This window comes from Phycodurus eques, chromosome 23 (assembly GCF_024500275.1).
Source record: "Phycodurus eques isolate BA_2022a chromosome 23, UOR_Pequ_1.1, whole genome shotgun sequence".
NCBI classification, from domain to species: domain Eukaryota; kingdom Metazoa; phylum Chordata; class Actinopteri; order Syngnathiformes; family Syngnathidae; genus Phycodurus; species Phycodurus eques.
The window spans coordinates 702,937-724,987 of record NC_084547.1 but is presented as its reverse complement, the minus strand read 5'-3'; the positions used below and the strand labels follow the sequence as shown (position 1 = coordinate 724,987).

General features: G+C 46.8%; 3 protein-coding genes across 7 annotated transcripts in view; 1 reads left to right on the top strand and 2 right to left on the bottom strand.

Moving 5' to 3' along the window:
* Window positions 1-231: 231 nt before the first annotated feature.
* On the bottom strand, window positions 232-8,768 carry LOC133397959 (synaptopodin-2). 4 transcript variants are annotated; one of them, XM_061669438.1, is made up of 5 exons: window positions 8,565-8,768; window positions 6,737-6,888; window positions 5,937-6,421; window positions 1,742-5,055; window positions 232-736 (listed from the first exon to the last, which is right to left on the bottom strand). In XM_061669438.1, the coding sequence occupies exons 1-5, from the start codon at window positions 8,670-8,672 to the stop codon at window positions 242-244; spliced, it is 4,554 nt and encodes a 1,517-aa protein (XP_061525422.1). In that variant the 5' UTR covers window positions 8,673-8,768; the 3' UTR covers window positions 232-241. The 4 variants fall into 4 exon arrangements, with proteins under 4 accessions (XP_061525422.1, XP_061525425.1, XP_061525423.1 ...); XM_061669441.1 differs by having other exon boundaries at window positions 2,390-5,055; XM_061669439.1 differs by having other exon boundaries at window positions 5,937-6,306.
* A 792-nt stretch (window positions 8,769-9,560) lies between these two features.
* On the top strand, window positions 9,561-21,442 carry sec24d (SEC24 homolog D, COPII coat complex component). Its single transcript, XM_061668960.1, has 22 exons — window positions 9,561-9,653; window positions 10,937-11,127; window positions 11,788-11,890; window positions 11,964-12,085; window positions 12,151-12,378; window positions 13,068-13,183; window positions 13,257-13,368; window positions 13,917-14,044; window positions 14,299-14,437; window positions 14,520-14,635; window positions 14,704-14,828; window positions 15,404-15,595; window positions 16,007-16,100; window positions 16,185-16,472; window positions 16,540-16,636; window positions 16,902-17,047; window positions 17,120-17,258; window positions 17,880-17,998; window positions 18,842-19,021; window positions 19,130-19,321; window positions 19,780-19,869; window positions 19,991-21,442. The coding sequence occupies exons 2-22, from the start codon at window positions 10,977-10,979 to the stop codon at window positions 20,129-20,131; spliced, it is 3,018 nt and encodes a 1,005-aa protein (XP_061524944.1). The 5' UTR covers window positions 9,561-9,653; window positions 10,937-10,976; the 3' UTR covers window positions 20,132-21,442.
* The window catches only part of kcnip4a (potassium voltage-gated channel interacting protein 4a), a 25,006-nt gene continuing 24,318 nt past the window's right edge, over window positions 21,364-22,051 (bottom strand). Inside the window, exons 6-7 of one of the 2 annotated variants that reach the window (XM_061668962.1) lie at window positions 21,851-21,913; window positions 21,364-21,774 (exon numbers count right to left, since the gene is read on the bottom strand). In XM_061668962.1, the coding sequence (XP_061524946.1) occupies window positions 21,727-21,774; window positions 21,851-21,913 (111 nt within the window). In that variant the 3' untranslated portion in view covers window positions 21,364-21,726. Of the gene's footprint in view, window positions 21,914-22,051 lie in introns of both variants that reach the window. The other variant, XM_061668961.1, reaches the window with a different exon arrangement.

The window sequence follows — 22,051 nt, the reverse complement described above, 5'->3', positions numbered from 1 at the left end:
CTATGTTGTCTTTATTTTGGAAATATGGAAGGAGGCTAGTAATAAGCATGCTATATAGGAACTACCACTGCAAAAATGAAGTGAAATGAACGCAAAAGTGGCAAAAAAAAAAGGGGGATGCACACGAATAGAATAGGTAGAAACTAATGGTCGCCACATTCAATAAATCAATTCTAAGTCTCTACAGGTGTGTGATTTTAATACATTTTATGGCATGCAAAGTTTCCAGAGTCTCTGCGTCTCACTGCTCCCAGTTGCAGTCGGTGCTGTGTCGAGACCTGTGCAGTCCCCGTGGGGGCCTTTTACCCTCAGACGGGGACCCCATGTGGGTCACAGACCTAGGAGGCTGCCACTTTCTGGGCAGGGACCCGTAACCGACACGCCCACCAGTGCTGGAGACAGCCCCCCGACCGGGACCCCGGCCCCAGCAGGCGCCCGCCTTCTGTGGGGACGCTCGGGCCGTCCACTGGGCAGGTGGCTCGGGGGCGAGCTTACGCTGGGCCGCCAGGCGAATGCTGGAGGCCAGGTTCTGCTGGAGGTCCTGGAACGCAAAGGCTTCGTCCACCAGGCCTAGGGGGTGGTGGGACGCGGCCTCCCAGGGCGTGAGGACTTTGAAGGTCTTCTCAAGCCAGGAAGTCTGACTGAACCCCTGAGCCGGATGTCTGGATGAGGAAGACTGATGGCCTGTAGAGGACGATCTACATGGAGGGGACAGAGAGTACCGTCTGCCAGTTTCCTGAGGGGGGGGAAAGACCCAGACATGTTTATAGCACTTATCCTTTTTCACTAAATGCAGGAGGTACAATGCTGCACCCACGTGGTGAAAGGTAAAAGTGCAAGAGAAGCAGAAACCAATCTAATATTATTTAGGCAAAATTGTGTCCAGTGAGTGAGGTAGAAAGGCATACCCATTATCCTTGTGTTGAAAATCTGCTTTGAGAGGCTAGTCATGTGGTTCCAAAAGTTTATAAGGTGACATTTTGGTTTATTTTCAACATATACAAAAGGTAGAAGAAGTCCAGAAGCCATGCAGAATGAAAGAAAAAAGAAAAGAAAGCCAAAGGAGGAGAAGAGTTTGTTTTAATGGCACTGCAGTGAAGGGTACAGAAAGTGCGCCGTGTCAAGAAGAAAACAAAGGAGAAAGGTGGGGTAGAGAACAAAACATGTAGAACATAGCAACTGAGGAGCAAACATAAATAAATAAATGGAAGAACATCATTTATCTATTCATATAACAGCACTGTTTGAATAGTTACTGTATATTATATATTAATCGGGGTCATAGTGGCTCAAGTTGAAATTCAAGCCGGCTATCAACGCACCACAGTTTAAATATAACAGCCAACGTGATGCAACAGGTGACAAAAAAAAAACAACCTTAAAATAAATTGACTTGACTGAGGTACTGCAGGGCAAATCAACTCGAGACTCAAAAATTGATTCATTTCTCACATTTGAGCTTTGATTTGGACAGTGGCACTCGTTTGAATTGATTTGCAACCTGAGATTTCATGACATCATCTTACGTCACTGTCCATTTTCAGCCTATCCGGTATCATCTACTTCCAGATGGATTTGTTTACTCATTTAATACCCATCCGACCCACTTACATTCTGAATTTAACCACCGCTTTGGGGTTTTAATTTTTCAAATACGAAGCCCTTCCTATAAACCTAAAATGTACACACAGACTATCAGGAGCAAGAATCACTCTCTCTCAGCGACCGTGGGCTTCCACACCTGAGCGGAGCTTTTTTGCGCCGTAAACTTTGGTTTCGGCGCCGCGCTAGGGTTGCCGCTGCTTGTAGAGCCGGGCGGCGAAGCTACAGGGAAGCTTGGTGCGACGTTAGCGGGAGGCGACTGCTGGAAGGCTATTGCCGGAGGTGAACAGTAAGGGGGACTACCAGCTGCTTGGTAGGGGACCTGTGGAAGCGGGCACTGGGGATTTGGTAATTGAGAGCTTTGTTGGTTATATGGTTGCCAGTAAGGACCACCAGAAGATTGCTGATAAGGATCAGTGGGGGGATAAGCGGTTGGCTGGTAGTTGCCTTCGTAGGCCTGCTGGGGGTACGAGGCACTAAATGTTCCAGCTGGCTGAACTGGGGCCATTTGCTCATACGGTTGCTGGTTCTGAGGTGAACCGCCGGGCTTAGGAGTAGGCTCCTTTGCCGCTTCTGCTGCAGGCCCGTATATAAAGAGCGAGGCGCTAAGTTGGTAGGGTTGATGCTTCATGACGTCGACTACATCGAGCGGTTTCGGGGCAGGTCCTTGTTTGCCTTTTTTCTTGGCTTTGGACATAGGGCCACTAGAAGGAGGCTGTTTTGACGCGGCCGGCGGATAAGAGGGGGACTGGATGGGATTGAAACCCCGTGAGGGCGGAGCACGTACATTGGGTGTGTACTTCCACTCGTTTGGTAAGGAGGCAGCCGGTGACGCGGATCGACTCGCCATGTTGGCCTGCACGGTCTCCGAGTCCACCACGTACTTCTCCATGCGAGACTGCCTCTTGGCAAACATGTCGGCTCCTTTCCCTCGGACGGCCGGCATCTCGTAAGCCGAACCGGCCGACGACGGGTTCAAGACGGTGGCCAAGGGGTTGACAGGGGATGAAACTCTCTGACCAGAGGTGAAGGCGTTGATTCTCTGCGGGTCCCGGTTTTGTTGGGTATTCCAAGGCTTGGGCAAAGCTGGAGCGTTGGCCGCAGGTGTTTGTTGGGACTGTGGTGCCCGGGCCCTGGCGGGGGTCTGAGGTTGAGCCGGCGGCCACACATTCATCGGAGGCTGCGGCGCTGTCTTCAAAGGTGCTTGTTGCCAGGTCGGCTGTGGCTGCGGACGATCGGACTGGACCCAGGACGGCTGATGTTGCACCGGACCTTGCTGGGATCCCCAGGAACTAGCGGGACATTGGACCTGTTCCGCAGGCTGCTGGGCCCAAGATGGCTGTGGCTGAGGCTGGGCAGGAACCGGCCCCCATGGATTCAAACTGGCTACAGGCTGTGTCGGTGGTTGTGCATGGGCTGTTTGGGTCCAAGAAGGTTGTGACGGATGCCAGGTATTAATTGGAGGTTGTTGTTGTGGGTGAGCTGGAGGCCAATGTTGATCTGGTGCTTGGGTCTGTGACCAGGCTTTTTGGTGTGCTGGTTGACCCCATGGCGGTTGTGGTTGGGATTCCGGTTGAACCCAAGGATCTTGGGATTTGGCTAGCCCCCATATTGGTTGAGAGTCTACTTGAGGAGGCTGGGCCCAGGAAACCTGCAACTGGTGCTGCAGCATCGGTTCTTGCGGTTGAACCCAGTTTGGTGGCATTTGCTGAACTTGTGGCTCTGGAGTGTGTGTCCAGTTTGGTTGTGTTTGAGACTGGGGTGGATCTTGGGGTTGACACCAGGAAGGTTGAGCGTGTGACTCCGCTTGCTCTGCTTGATTCCAGGAGGCCTGAAGTTGCGGTGTCCAAGTATCGGCAGGGGGCTGAGACTGCGCTTGACAGTGAGTGGGTTGAGGTGTCGCCCACTGCAATTGAAGAGTGGATTGACTTAGGTGTGGTTCCTGTGGCTGGGGATAACAGGAAATTGTAGGTTGCTGCTGGGCTACTTGTGCAGTATCCCAAATTCTTCCAGCGTTGCTGTCAGGTTGTGGAGAAGACCTGACCTGACCGTTTCCCTCTTGGACGGTAACTTGCTGTTGTTGGTTTTCGGGTGCAGAAGGAGGCCATGTTTGTTGTTGCTGTGTCCCAGCATTGGCAGGGGCTTCCAACTGGGCTTGAGGGGGAGAGGGCCCAGGGGCAGGCACAATAGAGGTTGGCTCTTGGTTATTTGAAGGGGTGGCTACAGCAGGTGTGGATGCACTATTTTCAGCATGCTGAGGCGTGTCATGGTTGGTTACTTCCATCTGCGGAGACCAGGGGGCAGTGCTGGGATCAATCAAAGGCTTTGGGGCCACTGGTGGAGGGGTCTTGTGTTTCGACCCTGAGGAATGAAGGAAATTACAAGCCTCAGCACCAAGGCTGAGGTAGTCTTCCTCGGGTCCTGACTCAAAACCCATCTTCTTGTAACTCATGTTAAGGAGGTTCAGCAACTCGGGATTAGGTGACATCTTCGGGGGCTCTTTAAATGCGAACATGGGCTTGCCGATATTTCTCCTCTTTGAATCCAGAATGCCCGACTTGATGGCAGGCGTGGAAATGCGCTCATCGCGGGAAGCGATCTGCTCTCCTTGGACCGTAGAATATTGATTAGTCCCACTTACTGCAGGAGAGTAAGTGGTCGCTGCCATGTTTTGTACGGAAAAGGGCTTTGCGGTACGATTGCCGGACGAACTTTGCGCTTCGTGGCTTTGCTGTTTCACCGACCTATTTCCAGAAACCTGAACTTGCTGGTCTTGGTGATACAATTGCTGTTGCTCATACTGCTGCTGCTGATATTGTTGGTACTGCTGTTGTTGCTCATAGTACTGCTGCTCCTGGAATTGCTGGTACTGGCACTGCTGGTGCAGGTTCACATCCATGTACGCGTGGTCCTCCGCGGTGGGCTGCGCGGAAGCCGGTTTCACTTTCTGCGCCCCTTCCACGGGCATCCCTTGTCGCCGGAGCTCTTCGTGCTCGGCCGCAATCTCGTCCATTCGCTGGCGCCTCTTGGCGAACATGAGGGCGCCTTTGCCCTTGGTTTCGGGCAAACACTCCATGGGAGTTTCCTTCCGCTCAACGTCAAGGAGACTTTTATCCAGGCAGATCGTCAGCACGCCTTTGCCGCCGCGAGCATTCGCGAGGAAATGCTTCTCTAAATCTGACCGGTCTTGATCAGCGAGCGTGAACTCAACAACATGGATCCCCCCCCGGGTGTTCTCTTCGTCCTCTTCGGTGCTGTCGTCTCGCTCGTCCTCTCCAGTGCCGTAGCTCACTAAGGTGTACTTCTTGGCTCTCTGCCGGTGCTTCTTGAACATCAACAGGCCCTTGTTGTTGGGGTTGGGCTGCGCGGCACTAAGGAGAAGGGCGATCCGCTTACATTTGGACTTGGCCTCCTTCACCTGCTTCTCGGACAGACTCTCGCTGCGCCTGAGCCCTGCGGGGAGACACATTGATTGACAGCTTTTCCGGTCAAGGAGAAGTCAACAGTAGGTAACTACAACGCCAACAGATCATGCATTAGTTGGTGTTACACAATGGATCTGTGACATACAACAAACAAATACCAATAAACTATTGAACTGCTTTGTCCAGACACATCTCTCCATCCCGAGCAATGTACTCCCCCTCATTTGTAAGTCATAAAGCCGCAAAGCAATTACAAAAGCCTTTGACCCGTGGCTGAGCTGCGGAGAACACGACACATTAAATCAGCATTCCCATAAAAGTGCTTGCAAATTCACTCACATGCAAGTATTTAAATGGCTTGGAAATGCCCAAAAAGTCTGCAATTTATGTATTTCACATTGACCGCGATCTTTAAACCATTTAATGATAAGAGGACGAGCATTTGTTTGAATTTCCTGCAAGACTAACCTGAAGGTGGCGAGGACAGCGCGAGTGAGCGTCCAAGTCACTTTTAGCTCACGAAAAGAGCGACCGTTCGGAGGGGAGGATCAGGTAACGGCTTCGGGGCGCACATGCTGGTGTCTGTCAAAGGGCCGCACTTCTGCAGGCATCATCGACGCGTCGCGGGTGTATTTATGGCCTGCGCAACAGCTCGCAAAAAAAAAAAAAAAAAAAAACATGCCTAGGTAACTACCATCTGTTGCATCGATTTTATTTGTTGACCGCAGTTTGGGATAGTTTCAGATCGGGACGTTCATTCTGAGGAATGGCCGCCAGCTGCAGTGCTATTTTTGGACACATTGGACATCATGCTTTGGAATGCACACATGATGTTGTCAAATAACCTTTAACACACACAAACACACACACTCAATTAGAGAATCAACAAATTCCAATAAGCGTACTCACTGGCGTGCCTCGCTCGGTGCTTGTTGGGTTTCTCCTGATCGGAATCGGAATCCTGCTCCTCGGCGGGCGTTCCCTCATCTGAGGGGATTTGGAAAGCGACACTAAAAGAGCCGGGGAGCTCGCAGGGCCCACCTCCCACCCCTGGGGATCCGGCGCACACCCCGGGGCCTCCCACTCTGCCGCCCAGGATGCCCCTCCCTGGTGTTGCTGATGCTGCTGGCACCTTCGCTTGCACCACACCGTGCCGGCTGAGCGGCTTTCGGCCGCCGGGGGACGGAGGTGCCGCCCGCGTGGCGCCGGAGGCGGTATGTTCGCCCTCGACGCCGTGGGCGCTTCCAAGAGAGGTACAGCTCACGTTGTCCACAGTTTGCTGGGAAAAGGACAGCCGGGGCGTCACTCCGGTGCGGTCCCCATCAGAAATTTCATCCCGGGACTCGGATATGTGGAGCTCCCTCAGCTTTAAAGCTTCCTTCTCGCCTCTCGATCTACATTAGGAGATGAGATGCTGCTATTAAATCCACCAGAGCACATTTCATTCCGTTCCTCCATTTTCTATAGCGCTTGATCCCATTAAGACATCTAAAATCAGATGTCACAATGATGCCCTGGTCAAGTTTTCCTCTTCTATTGGCAGATAATTGTGCTTAAATTTGATATTACAATGATAATTGTATTACTTGTTTAAAGGCCAGTTTTTGCAATGTAGCGCAGTAGCTTTGATGCTTATTTGAATAAAAAAGATTTGGGCGGCGGGTTTGAACGTGGCTGCCAGTCGTTGTCGCGACCCCGTCCCCCCTCACCTCTTGATGAGCAGCCGCAGGCAGCCGCCCGGTGCGTCGACGAGGGCGCGGGCCCGCGAACGGGCCGCGCCGGCACACGGCTCCCCGTTCAGGGACACCACCTCGTCGCCTTCCCGTACGCCGGCCTGGGAAGCACGTCCGCCTTCCTCCACCTGCAGAGGACGACAAGTCACGTCGCTGACCTCCAAATGCAACCACTGCAGCAGAGAACACATTGTTCAGCTATGTAAAAATGGAATGATGCATTTGAAAGGACGGTTATCACAGTGAAGGATGACTTTGCTCCCTTGTAATTGCTTCCCACAGCCCATAAAACGGTTCATTAATACGACAACTTGAATAAGCAGAAGCGTGCTATGAATCTTGCATGGCTGGAGGCGGCTGCAAAGAGATGACGACAGGAAAGTGAATTAAAAAGTACGCTTGTATTCTGCTTGTAACAAACAGATTAAAATTGAACAGTAATAAAATGCATATATTTGTTGTGGCTGTTGAAAGGAGCGCACTTTATTTAAAATATTTTTGTGTTTAAAAAACAAAAACCACAAAAAATACAAAGCTGATTAAATGAATACCTTATTGACAGTGACTTGCAGTAAAACATTTTTGCCACTACATGTCGTCCTTTCACCACAGTGACATTAGGAAGGAGGCCTTGACCTCAAGAGGTCAAATAAATACAGTTACAGTTCAGTCCTGTGCCAATTGTTCACCCTGGTGCACCAACCATAACACATCCCAACAAAAGCATCTCATAAAATGAGACAACTCTTCCTTGTATGCAAGAAAGGTGATTTTATGGACCATTTTATAGCGCTGATAAAACCCCTAGTGTGCATCCAGGCCCTACAAGGAATCCTGTGTGCCTTCCATTGGGACTTACCTCCAAAAAAGGAGGTGCAACATTTGTTGGTGGCCCTCTCTCCAAACGCTAGAGCCCAAAAGACACCCAGAAATCGACTTTATTGTCATTTCCGAGCTCCCGGGAGTTGCTGGCCGTGGCAGCTTTAAACAATTCAACGCAAAAGTTCAGGCTCACTCGGCCTACACGGGATTGGCTAGCGGTCGTAAATGCCAATTTGCTGATTGCCCGGACACTTAATAAGGTTCCCATGGTGCGCTATGAGACAAAAAGTCCTCTTTTCTGCGTCATAAACAGCAATGCCTCGTTTGCTGTTGACTTTCTGGTTTCGGCAACTCTTGCTTCTGTTGCTTTAAAAAATAAAGTGACCTCATCAATTTTGTACACAGGTCAGAAGAGGGGAAAACACACGCTCCCTTATATGGACAGAACATTTCGCAGTGGATCCATCAAGCTCCGACGCTGTAATGCCTTGCGCGCTTTTGTGTATGCGTGTGAGAGTACGTGTGTACGTGTGTGCGTGTGTGTGTTACATTGTCAGAATTTGGGTTCAAAGTGTTGCAAAGGAGGCAAACGTCAGGAATGTAGAGTGGAAGTTGATGAGAGACATGTGTTGCTGACTTTATTTACCTTCCAATACAGCACGCCCGTTGTTTTTGTGTAACGCGCGAGTCGAAATTCATGGATGCACACTTTGAATGTCAGTTTTTTTTTTTTTTTTTTTTTTTTGCACAAACATCCCCCGCATAACACGCATACCTTTCACCCTGCAGCCAACTGCTTTGGTTTGAAAGTCTTTCGGAGCGATAACAGATCATCACACGCTCGGCCGTGACCATATAAGGGGGTGCCGAGGAATCTCACGTGCCCAAAACGCAGCCCGAAAAGCAACTATCCCACTAACGTTGCATTCCACTTTGCAGGATATGATTACTTTCTCGTAACGCATGTGAAAAGTAGCGTTACCTGGGAAACCAGCAGAGGCGCGTCGGTGTCCCCCGGGCCCTCTTCCACGGTGAACCCCCAGGGCCCACCACCCTGCAAAGTGATACAGATGTAATCCCCAGTTTTCATGCTGTGTGATCGTACTGCTCCTCATCCGGACCACTGCGGAGCAGATCATGGAATAATCAGACAGGGAAGCAGGATTTTAGAACAACACCCCCACCAGGCCCACTCCCTCCATCCTCTCCTCCATCATCCGAGCAGAGTCCGGCCCGCGAGGTGACGTCATAGCTCACATGAGGTATATAAATGGTCATTTTATTCATGAACGAATGTGAAAATATTACAAGCTACCTGGCCTTAAAAATAAATCCAATAAATAAATAAACAGATAAATGTATGTTATTCAAATATTATCACTTTATGTATTTCATATCATATAATTATTATGTACTAAAATATGTTTATATTGTATTTTTACTTATTATATACTCAACGTCATTCATTATAGTTTATTAGAATTTTGGTCTCAGTCTCGTCGTTTACGGCGCGTGCGTGCGCATTCAAAATACAAATTAAAAATATGTTGTTTTTAAAATAATAATAATAATAACAATATATAAAATATCACAGATTTTAAATATATTTATGTTTATATTTGCACCAGTGTCCTTTTTACGGTCCCGACGTCACGCGTATAGGAGAAGTCAGTGTATGTGCGCATGCGTACTTTTATTCATTGCAATAGTCAAGTTAGCAGAAACCGAGTCAAGTTAGCAGAAACCGAGTCTCCGAAAAGCCCTTTTAAAACTTTTTTTTTTTTTTTTTTTGCCTGCTCACAGTTTTATATTTAAAAAATAAGTAAGTACACATGTTGATGTCGGTTTTGGTCGATTTATTCACCGCATACTTCCTTTATTATTTGAGCTATTGTTGTATAGCTTGCAACGCTAACTTCCGGTGTAATTTTGAAAGCGGAAGTGGCTTGCTGTCCTCCCTCCCTCCCCTTCTGCCGACGTCACACCGACCGCCCGCTGCTTTTGGAGTTTGACGTGGCACTCGGCATTCCGCGAATCCACCAGACGAGGCCAACTCAAGCCCATCGCACAGGTAAACACAAACAACAAGCCACATTTACACGCGTGGCCACCGCGTATTCACCCCACCCGTTGCATCGCACGCACGACTGAGCGAGTCTGTTCGTGGTACGAGTTTTTAACGGCAAACTTGACACTTATGGGGGGGGGGGGGGGGGCGCTAAGCTAGCAGGATACGCTCTGTGGGGATTTTTTTGTTTTTAAATGTCATTGGTCTCGAATAAAAACATAATGTCATCGGACTGGAATATAAAAGCGTATTTAGCTTCATTGGCGCTCGTCGGGAAGAATTTGGAGCTGTCCTAACAGTTTGACGTGGCAAGTGTTACAGTGGTCAGCCTTCTTTTTTTTTCTTTTTTTTTAAAAAACAAGGCATTACATTTGTCATGCCTTTTACTTTTGGTTTCGGTTTTGGGTGGGGTAGACCACCAAGGGGCTTGTCAGTCAACGGGTGCATTTGACGCAGCGTTACCGGCAAGCCTGTGAAATCAAATAAAATATGCATTACAATCCCAAAAAAAAAAAAGTTAAAAAAAAAAAAAAAGACTACCCCTGATCTAAAATCACGCATGCATTAAAAAGATAACAGCGTTATACAGTATTTGCATAAAAAAAAAAAAACAATGCCTAAATAACGGTGTAACAGAGTAGAGGTACCTAAGACATGATGGAAAAAAATGGAAGAAAACAACTAAAAAAATGGACAAAAGCTAACAAAAATAAAAAACAAACGACCTTAATCCAAACCTGTAACTTTTTTTGTTAGTTGTTACGACTATGTATACTTGCAAAAATGAATAAATATATAAATAAAAAATAATCCAGGCTGTTGGCTAGTTGCTCGTTGGGGCCCCCTATTGGCAGCAGGGCACACAGCGGGTGTTTAGTTGGCTTATGCCTTCAGCCCACTGCATACAAATGTGACCTGTGTTGCTTGGTATTGTGTATTTCTGCAATGCGGGTGTGTTTCTATTATGTAGCTCCTCTTATAGATAATAAAGGATAATACGCAAGCAGATACGCCCGCTTTATCTCCCAACGAGCAATCTCAAAGGTCCATTTTGCACGTGGTTGCACGTGTGAAGTATCAGATCTTGTCGTCGCTGGCCAAAATGGATTTGAACTCATTTAACTCCCTACTAAACCAATCGGTGGAGCCAATAGATGCCAGTTTAACCGTTTGTATTGATTTTTGTTTGAAATTTCCAAAGGAAATATGAAATGCTAACTTTTTTTATTGGTTTTTTTTTGTATCGGTTTGGTAAATGTTTAAAGTGCGCTTTTGCTTCCTCGCAGACTGTCGGAGGCCAGTTCTTGGCATGAGAAGAGCGTCCAAATGAGTCAGCAGGGTTACGTTGCCGCACCGCCGTACTCCCAGGCGCAGCAGGGGTTGGGGGGCTACCAAGGCGGATTCGGGCCCGGTCCTGCCCAGCCCCACTACGGACACTACGGAGGAGCACCTCAGGCGTACGCGGGGCCTCCTACGGGTGAGCAGACCTCATGCGGAGCAAAAGTATTCACAGATAGTTAAAAATAAATAAATAAATAAATACAACAACAACAACAACAAAAAAGAGTCGGTAAAAGCAGAACTACAACTGATTCAATTCCTTCAGTAAAAGTACACTTTAAATTGGATTTAAGTATAAAAGTAAAAATGACCTTTTTTTCTGCTTTTGATTACTTGGCACATGGAAAACTTTTTTTTTTTCTTTTTCTTTTTTCCCAAACCAAGATCTAATGAGTGTTTGCTCAGTTTAGTTTTTTTTGTTTTTTTTTGCTATCAAAACGTGTTCCTATAGCTTTGCTAACATTGTGAACTGACTGATTAAAACTACAAATTACCAGCTGGTGTTTTTCGTATCAGATTGAGAATTTTGCTTCCACCAATCATTGCCGACTGCATCAAACAATTCTCTTAAATGAGACCACGGAAGGGAAATATCTTGCTTCTGCGAATCTGTCGCTGTTACGTGCTCCCTGGTTTGCGTTCTTTGTTTTTTTCCATTTAATGTGCAAGTATGGACAGTAAGGAGAATTCCAATGTATGTATATATATATATATATATATATATATATATATATATATATATATATATATATATATATGTGTGTGTGTGTGTGTGTGTGTGTGTGTGCGTGCTTAGCTGCGCTGAAGTCGCCGATGTCCTCGGCTCCCGGCGTGCCTCCACCTCCTGGGTCCATTCCTTATAATCCAAACAACCAGCAAAATGGGGCTCATCCACAAAGGTCTGCATGCTTCCCTGCGAGGAAATTAGAAAATGCAACTCCCTTCACTTTTTTTTTTTCTTCTTTTTTTTAGGTATCCACCGTCCAGTTTCGGACAAGCTGCGCAGTCGTCGTACAACAGCATGGCCTCTCCGGCCCCGCCTCCGCCGATGCCGCTCGCCAATCAGATGAGCGCCATGAACTTGGGCAACTACGGTAAGCCGTCCCGAACATGTCAGCCTCGGGCGGGGAACCAACGGGGTGCGTCTCGCTTCTTCCAGGACCCGTTCAGAACCCCCCGTCCGCGACGAGCCCCGTGGCCCAGCAGCCTTTCCGGGCACCCCCGCCTCCGGCCGCCGCGCAGCCCCTCATGCAACCGAAGATGGCCCCGCCGGCAAGCGCGTGCATGGGCCGACCCTTCCCTGGACCGGCTCCTCCTACAGGGCCCGGAGGGTTCCATCAGCCAGGTCCTGGGCCTGCGGGTCCGCTTGGGTACCCGCAACAAGCAGGTACATTAACGGTGACCCTTTTGATTTGGGGAAATCAATAGAACTAATAAAATAAATATCTTAGAACTAAAACAGTGATTGTTCGAAGTGTGGGACGCAGGCTCCCTCTTGGTGTACGCGAAATAATTGCTGCCTAAGTATAATTCAGTTGTATTTAACTTTGAAGTAAAATACATGAGCATTTCATCTTTAATAACTGTTTTAATTTCATGTGCAATACATTATAATTGAATCATTACGCGCATTTGTTTTTATTTTTATTTTACATTTAAGCAGTGTTAATATTTAAATGTTGTTTTTTTTTTGGTGGAAATATTAGAAATTATAACGTATTTTTTAGGGGCTCTTTATATAAAAAGTTAAGAGAACCAGCGAATCTGAATGTTGAAAATCTAATGCTGAACTGATATGATTTCAAATCATCGGTTAAATGTTGAAATATTGAATGCCAGATGTGGAAATGTTAAAAATGACGACGTAGTGGGAAAAAAAAAAAAAAAAGACAATAGTTGAGTGGTTTTGAATGAGTTGAGAAATGTGGGAGGTGGAAGTCAATATGGAAAATGTCTGCGCTAAATTTGGGAATCCTGTGGAAGACTGAAAAATTGGTCATTTTTAAAAGTGAAGGCAATGACTATTAGTATATGGAATTTTGGTGCGGGATAATATGTGCCATGATTTATGAATAGGTCAGTTTATGGGAGGCCACATGGCAGGACCCCAGCCAGGGGGCTTCCCTGCAGGACTGGGCCCACAAGCCGGTCCGCCCCAGAAGAAACTGGATCTGGACTCCATCCCCAGCACGGTGAGTGGACCGCCCGTGCGGCACTCGTGCCGCTGCGAATCGGTCGATCGGTCAATGCCTTGTTCGATTCCAGACCCAAGTCATTGGGGACGACCAAGCCAGACACGGGGGGCAAGTCTTCGGCACCAACATCAGAGGACAAGTTCCACCTCTGGTCACCACCAACTTCACGGTGCAAGACCAAGGTAGTAGCCCGCTTCCCTCCCTCCTCGAAACAACTTGATCCTTCTCTTGTCTCGGACTGTCACTGTCAAATCTGTTTAGAATCGATTATCCAGTTGACTATTCCATCGAGTAATGCCCCCCCCCCCCCCCACCCCCACCCCTTGCATATTTTGGTCCTGAGTATATTGTATAAACTCAAGTGTACAGAATTTGCGACACCACCAAAATTAGCCCATGCTAAACGGTTAGCAACCACGACTAGCATTAGTGCGCTAGCCATTGCCATTTTAGGTCAACTGTCATTGTAGCGCACTCATACATGTTATGTGTACGTTACACATCGGACAGTGTCTGACAAAACACTTCTAGATGTTCTTCTGTCGTTTTTTTTGGGGGGGGGCAATATTTTCACTGGACCAACAATGCATGCGCCTGCAATAATTGTCCCGTGTAAAACACGAACAGTGGCGCAAAGAGCTTCGAGGCAAACATTTATTTTTGATTTATTTCATTTATTTATTTATTCTTTCCCAGCCCTTGTCTTCACTCTGAATTTGATCCTTTGTAGGCCACGCCAGTCCCAGGTTCATCCGCTGCACCACCTACTCCTTGCCGTGCACCGCCGACCTGGCCAAACAGTGCCAGGTGCCGCTGGCCTGCATTATCAAACCGTTTGCCCGTTTGCCTAAGAATGAGGTAGGTTAACAGATACACGCTAATTTATATTACACCTGCTAAATTCAACGAGTCACATTTCTCAGTGTGACGATGGCGCATATTTGTGGTTGACTCGTCCCAAATTCAAATTATTATTTTTTTTTATTTCTGAAATGTCAGAAAAATGATACTATATATCGTTAAATGACTACATCTTATCATTTTGGATACAGTTGCTTCTTAAATAGTGTACCTCCTTTGACCCCACCTCCTTTTGGATCTTGTGCGGTCAGACGCCATTGTACCTGGTGAACCACGGCGAAAGCGGTCCCATCCGCTGCAACCGATGCAAGGCCTACATGTGTCCCTACATGCAGTTCATCGACGGCGGCCGCCGCTACCAGTGCGCTTTCTGCAGCTGCGTCAATGAAGGTGCCACCCTCAAAAATGAAAGGAGACAATGGTAGGAGGTGATGTTTTGAAGCATTCCAACCAAATTTGTTGCCCTCTCCAGTGCCCGTCTTCTACTTCCAACATCTGGATCACATGGGCCGCCGGGTGGACCTCTACGAGCGGGCGGAGCTGTCGCTGGGATCCTACGAGATGGTCGCCACGCTGGACTACTGCAAGGTATTTCAAGGCACGACGACGAGCGGAGCCGAGCGGCCGCACTTGACGTGTACTCGCGTCCTCCGCAGAACAACAAGCCTCCCAATCCGCCCGCCTACATCTTCATGATCGACGTGTCCTACAACAACATCAAGAGCGGGCTGGTCAGGCTCATATGCGACGAGCTGAAGACGCTGCTAGACAAGCTGCCCAGGTAAAAACTGGATCCACTTTCAGGAATGTGGAAAACTAAATAAATTCCCCAACCTGCCTCCGAGGTAGCGCTATTTCACTCTAATCCTGCTGACGAGCAATTTAAAATTGAAATCGACAATTAACTCATTCACTGCCAGCCTTCCCAGTTAACATGGATATTTGACTTCTAAAGCCGTCAATGGCAGTGAATGTGTTAATCGATTATCAAATTATTTGACAACTGTTCATTTGATCATTGTTTAGAGGCCTTGTTTAACTTAAAAATGTCCAAATCCTTGGCATGTCAGCCTCTCAGCAGTCAATATACGCTTTACACTCCCCAATTTCTTGTCTTCTGGCTTTTGTTACCATGGTGACCGGGGCCGAGCTCGGTCATTGCAGCTATGCTAGAGTCCAGTGTGTGTTCAAAGTTGTTTAGGCAGCCATACCGGTATAAATATTTGAATATATATTTTCCTGCAAATAAATGCTTCAACAAAAACCTTGAGTTCCAGAGCCGTTTACTGTGTATATACAATTATGAACTGTATAATGTGTGCTTCATGGCTAAAATGTACTTGATTCACTCGCTAGGGAGGAGGGCGCCGAGAGCTCGGCCATCAAGGTGGGCTTCGCCACCTACAACAAGACGCTCCACTTCTACAACGTCAAGAGCTCCATGTCGCAGCCGCAGATGATGGTGGTGTCCGACGTGGCCGAGATGTACGTGCCGCTCCCCGACGGCTTCCTCGTCGACTTCCAGGAGTCCAGGGCGCTCGTCTACAAGTAAGAAAGACCCCCCGTCGTACTCGCGACGGCATCAAAAGGTGGAACCGCATTTAAATCGATATGAGGTTTTCAGTACCATACAGGATTTGCATTAAAACCCCGAAAAATGATTGCTATACACCGCAGAGTTCCATGACAGACAAGTACAGTGGACTACTGCATACTCAGTTTTTTAAATTATTATATATTTTTTTTCAAAATGGTTCCAATTTTTGGGGGGGATTTTTTCCCCCCATTTTTCCCTTTTTTTTCCCCGGATGAAATTATTTTTTTTCCCCAAACTTGCTTATTCCTGCTTATTCAAGAGGGTTTTTGGGTTTAAACAAACAAAAAAAGTCAATGCAATTATAATGGGCTTCAATTATCATAATTAAAATCGTTATTATTTTCACTTTGCGTGCCTCACAGCCTCCTGAACCAGATCCCCGACATGTTCACTGACACCAACGAGAGCGAAACGGTTTTCGCTCCCGTCATCCAGGCCGCTGTGGAGGCGTTCAAGGTCTGTATCAAAGGTAGGAAATTCCAGAGCCGCTGTAGACCGTCACACTGAAGGGGGGGGCGTTCGGGCCTCTCGTTCCACCAGGAAGCGGAATGCAGCGGCAAGCTCTTCGTCTTCCACTCGTCCATGCCCACCGCGGAAGCTCCCGGCAAGCTGAAGAACAGGGACGACAAAAAGCTGGTGAACACGGACAAAGAGAAGACGCTGTTCCAGCCGCTCAAGGCCACGTACGAGCAGCTCTCCAAGGACTGCGTGGCTCAGGGCTGCAGCGTGGACCTCTTCCTCTTCCCCAACCAGTACGTGGACGTGGCCACCTTGGCGGACGTGCCGTCGCACACCGGCGGCTCCGTCTTCAAGTACAACAACTTCCAGGTGAGGCTCCCGCTGGCTTCCGCCCGGCCGCCTGCTGGCTTCTCTTAACGGTGCGGCGGCGTCGCAGGTGGACACGGACGGCGAGCACTTCCTGCGGGACCTGAGGAAGGAAGTGCAGAAGAGCATCGGCTTTGATGCCATCATGCGTGTTCGTACCAGTACAGGTGAGAAGCTGTACGTTTCAAGTGACTGTGGCAAAAATCAGTAATATGTCAGCAACTCCAGCTCCTGATGTTACTTATGAAGCCACGCCCCTTAATGTCACATGGATACTACAGTACGTACAGGAATTGCACTTTATTTTTTATGTTTTGGGATTATTTATAGATATTCAAAGCGGATTCTTTTTAATCTTCTCCACAATCCTATTAACCTCTCCCATACTCTTAAAAGCACTTTATTATTATTATTATTATTTTAATGTTTCAGGCTTCAGAGCCACCGACTTCTTCGGCGCCATCCACATGAACAACACCACCGACGTGGAGATGGCGGCGGTGGACTGCGACAAGGCGGTGACGGTGGAGTTCAAGCACGACGACGCGCTCAGCGAGGAGACGGGCGCGTTCATCCAGGTACGTGGCCCCTAACCCGTTTTCGACGCGGCCGACCGCGCGCGCCAAACCAACCGAACCGGCTCCCCCCAGTGCGCCTTGCTGTACACCACGATCGGCGGGCAGCGGCGTCTGCGGGTCTTCAACCTCGGCCTCAACTGCAGCTCGCACTTGTCCGAGCTCTACAAGAGCTGCGAGACAGACTCGCTCGTCAACTTCTTCGCCAAATCGGGTGAGTTGGACGTCAAACCGAGGAAATGCAGTTTGAGCATTTACGCCGCATCCATCCTGGATATCCAGCTTAAAGTGCGTGTCCTAGTACGCTCTTTGTCAATTCAGCGCACTAGTAGAATGGCCGCATCATTCTATGTGGCCCGCGAACGCAAATCATGTGGCGACTTAATGTTATTTGTTGTTGTTTTGCTAAAACACCAAAATTGCAAACTGTCTCCATACATGGATTTAAATAGTTGAAATGTGTTTTAATTGGCTTCTGATTTCAAAACTAAGTTATCCATCAATTTATGTACATGTAATAATCATACACCTGTCTAGAACTTTGGCATACGAGTACACAGAGTTGTCCACTTGTGCAGTTTTGACTCACGAGTATGCCAAAGTTGTCCTACTAGTCAGAACAAAGAGTGTACTAGTAAACAGACCTTAAGATGGGTATCTTACCCGTTTAAGTTAGTTAGCTACTAGCTGGGCCTCGGAGTGCTAGTGAGGTTTAATTGTGTCCTTGTAAGCGAAAAGTGGCACTAGTTTTGACTTACTAGTGAGCGTACTAGTACTTGGACCTTGAGCTGGATCTGACGAATACGGGATAAATGCTCGTGTGGCGTCCCCGCAGCCAACCGCGCCATCCTCAATCAGCCCCTGAAGAACGTGCGGGACATTCTGGTCAACCAGACGGCGCACATGCTGGCCTGCTACAGGAAGAACTGCGGCAGCGGCTCGGTCGCCAGCCAGGTGAGCCTCCAAAAAGCTTTGGAATTGTCGACGAAATCCTCGCGCCGATTAAACACAACTATGTGAAATGTAAATGCTGTTGGATTTGTATTTTAAATTTTTTTTTTTTTTTTTTTTTTTTTTTTTTTTTTTTTTTTAAGAAATGCGGCGGTCATACAGGGATGGTACAGATTTGTGTTCAAGAGTTTTTAATTGGGTCAAAGCCAAGTTAGGGAGGAGTAATTAGTTCATTATGTCTGTTTTATTTGCACACTGTCCCCCTATACATATGCAGTTATTCAATTGATACAACATAATGTACTGCAAATTATTATTATTTTTTTAGTTTTCAGGTCTTTTTCCCTGTGTGCGTTTGCAAACTAGTATCTGGCTTTTTGAGGTTTCTTTTGGTGTTATGGCTTCTTCATGGTAATGGTGATAATGACCCACCCTTACCAGCTTCAGCCAGCATCTTCACAAGGTCTTTTACCTTTGTACAATTCGGACCAAAGCTCGTTCATCTCTGGGACACAGAACCCGTCCCCTTCCTGCGTGGTATGACGGCTGGGCATTCCCATGCCGTTTACACCGGCGAATAATTGTTTGAACGGATGAACGAGGCACCTACAGGCATCTGGAAATTGCACCCAAGGATGAAGCAGACTTGTGCAAGTTCACAATTCTCTTCTTTATATCTTGGCAGATTTCGTTTGACTTTCCCATGCTGTTACTCAAAGAAGCAGTGGTTTTCCAAAAGACATGACATCATTATCTGGGTTTTCCCAAATTGTTGTAAAGGCATAGTATTCTAATACTATAATCCTACCAAAGCACGTGACGTGCGGCCTTCTCTGTACTGTGTAGCTGATCCTGCCCGACGCCATGAAGGTGTTGCCGGTCTACATGAACAGCCTGATGAAAACGGCCCCGCTGACCGGCAGCACAGAGCTGTCGACAGACGAGCGGGCCCATCAGAGGCTCGCGGTCATGGCCATGGCGGCGGAGGAAACCCAACTGCTGCTCTACCCGCGCCTTATCCCGCTGGTATGGACCTTTTCATCATGTTTGGAAACAATAGGCGCCAGAGTACATACATCAATGGCAGGCAACAAGCGGAATAAAGGTCAAATCACTTTGGGATTTTTTTTCTAGCACAACATGGATGTTAGCAGCGAGGTCCCGCCCACCCCGGTGCGCTGCTCCGAGGAGCGGCTGGCGGACGGCGGCGTGTTCCTGCTGGAGAACGGCCACGCCTTGTTCCTCTGGTTGGGCCAGGCCAGCCCGCCGGATGTGATCCAGAGCCTCTTTAACGTGCCCTCCCTCGCCCACCTACAGGCCCACATGGTCAGAACCCGCAATCCTCCGACGCGCCCTCTCGTTAAACGTTCCTCTCTCTAGAACAGCAATCGCGTTCTTGGGGGGTAGGTTTAACCCTCGTGTTGTTCATGGGTCAGTGTGACCTGTTCTACATTTAACTATCCCCCAAAAATGTATAACACAATGCAAATTCAGTTATCTTAGTTTTAAAAAGGGAAAAAAATAAGGTGAATCTTTTTTTTTTTTTTTTTTCTCCCCCTTAGCTTTTTAAATGTATACAAAATATCCTACAGCATAACAGGAAAGTTAATTAACCAAAATTGTCAATATTGAAACTATGCAGATTGTATTATTTTTTTTAAAACCGTTTTCAAAAAGTGAGGCCAATAGAACAAATTTAATCCACCCCCACCCCAAACAGGTCGATTTAAGATGCAAAATATTGACTTACCAATTCATTCCCCCCCCCCCCCCCCCCCTATCAGTGTGTGCTGCCGGAGCTGGACAATCCATTGTCCAAGAAGGTCCGATCCATCATTAATGACCTTCTGGAAAAGAGGTCCAGATCAATGAAGGTAACACACATGTGAAAACTACCTATCATTGCATCGTTAAATTCCACAGCACAAACCTCTTATTTCCAAAATGCTGATATTTTTCTCTTTTTGTTGCTGTTGTTGTTTTGTTCCCTCACAGCTTCACATCGTGCGACAGAAGGACAAGCCCGAGATGATGTTCCGCGAATTCCTGGTGGAGGACAAAGGCCTGCACGGCGGCACCTCCTACATGGACTTTCTTTGCTATGTTCACCAGGAGATCAGACAACTGCTCACTTAGGGAAGGGAAGGAGAGGGAAAAAAATAAAATAAAATCCCCTCACCAGAAACTCGAAGGGAATTTTCACATTCCTGGACCAAACGCAGAAAGCGGAGAGTGACGTTTAACCCCGCAAGTGCCAAAGTTGCCTTTTCACCTACATTCCTGCCTGGTGATCGACCCCAGACAAATGGCCCTACGTTGGAATTTCACATTAAACCCTCGTGTTATTGTACTCATTATATCAAGCAAATTTGGGTTACTTTTAATGCCAGTCAATCCAGAATGATCACGAGACAAGGAACTTTTTTTTTTTTTTTTTTTTAAAGAGGGAAGTTGAAAGAATACATTTCCATTTCATTTCCTGCAAAATTGTGCACCTCAACGTTCCTAATTCCATATTGTCCTTTGTGCTGCCTTCAAATGTCGTTTTTTTGTACAAGATAAATGCAACTTTTGCCATCTGCCTTTTAGTTGATATTTGACAGCCTATTTTGGTTTGAATTAAAACATAACCTCAGGTCATTTGAGTGTATTATTTTATCGTTAAAAAAAAAAAAAAAGATATACAATGACGCCACCAGAGGGCAGCACAGTACAAAAGAAAAACATGACATGAATACTACAATAAATTTGCCCAAAATCTAGTCTATGAAGCCAAATTGGAAAAGTAGATCATTCATATTCATAAGTTTATTTTCACTTCGTGGTATATTTACAGAAATGTAGAAATGACATGTTTGGATTTGTTTTCCTTACCTTGGAGAAAAATAATAAATCCAACACACGTGCCTGTCATAGATATACAACATTAGGAGTCATTCTAGGGAAGTGAAAGGAAACATACATACATAATTTTTAAATCAAAACGGCACTGTACAATGAGCATAACAGCATATAAATTACATGAAACGGAAAGAAAGTTCTTGAAAATGAAAATATTTAAAAAGTCCAATTACTTACTGCTGTCTATAAGCTGATCTGAAAATGGATGTTCTATACATGAATTTAATATAAACTATCTGTGTGCTTGTGTGGAAAAAGCCATTCAGTACAATTCTGGTCGACACTGCTGTTATATATACAGTATAATCTTAATGATTCGCCAAGTGTGGTATGCAGGCTCCCTCTAGTGGTACGTGAAATTTTCTCAAGTACATTGATTAAGTACAGTTCAGTTGTATTTAACCTTAAAAGACATTTTATTTGAATCACTTAAGTACTTCCCCCCCCCCCCCCCCCCCCCACGCCTCTTTCCTATATTTAAGTGCAATGTTGATGTTTAAACTGTGCATAATGTAACAATAATAAATATCGTTTTTAGGAATAAAACCTGTTGCTTTTTTTTTTTTTTTTTGGGATGAGCACTACTATACTACGACTGTTGGCCATGGTGGTGGTACTTGGTGGGGGGAAAAAGAGAACCACTTTTAGATACAATTTGAAATAATAATAATAACTGGAATTAACAGACGGAATGTGGATGAACGGTCACCCCAAGGTCACAGTGATATCACCCGGGGGAGAAAAATTAAAAATATTTCCGCCGTGTTCTCAGCCATGAACAACATGTTATGAGTGGAGGTCTGCATACAAGATCTCCGCGGGGCGTAAAGTTAAAGGACGTTTTCAAAGATGTGCATGGAGCGCATGATGTTTTCATCCTGGCGACAAAACAAAGAAAGCACGGCGGTTAAGACAGCGGATGGTGCGCTCGAACGCCACGACGTCGCCGCTTACATTTTGGCAGCAGTCGATGAACTCGTCTATGGTCACCACGCCGTCTTTGTTCTTATCCATTTTCTGTGAGTGGAGGAGAGGAACAAAAATAAAAATTTGTTTGATTTGTTTCCACTGCGCCACATTCCTTTACACTTTCAAAATCAAGATTTTCCCCCGTAACTCTTGAACAGGGTAAAATCTGGACTCGTTCGTGAGGTC

Coding starts and splice junctions, on each gene's coding strand:
- LOC133397959 (XM_061669438.1), bottom strand. CDS start 8,672: ATGAAAACTGGGGATTACATCTGTATCACTTTGCAGGGTGGTGGGCCC. Junction 6,889..8,564: donor CGCCTCTGCTGGTTTCCCAG/GTAACGCTACTT, acceptor CGTCCTCTGCAG/GTGGAGGAAGGCGGACGTGC. Junction 5,056..5,936: donor GCACCGAGCGAGGCACGCCA/GTGAGTACGCTT, acceptor GTCTCCCCGCAG/GGCTCAGGCGCAGCGAGAGT.
- sec24d (XM_061668960.1), top strand. CDS start 10,977: ATGAGTCAGCAGGGTTACGTTGCCGCACCGCCGTACTCCCAGGCGCAG. Junction 12,379..13,067: donor TGGGTACCCGCAACAAGCAG/GTACATTAACGG, acceptor ATTTATGAATAG/GTCAGTTTATGGGAGGCCAC. Junction 15,596..16,006: donor TCCAGGGCGCTCGTCTACAA/GTAAGAAAGACC, acceptor CGTGCCTCACAG/CCTCCTGAACCAGATCCCCG.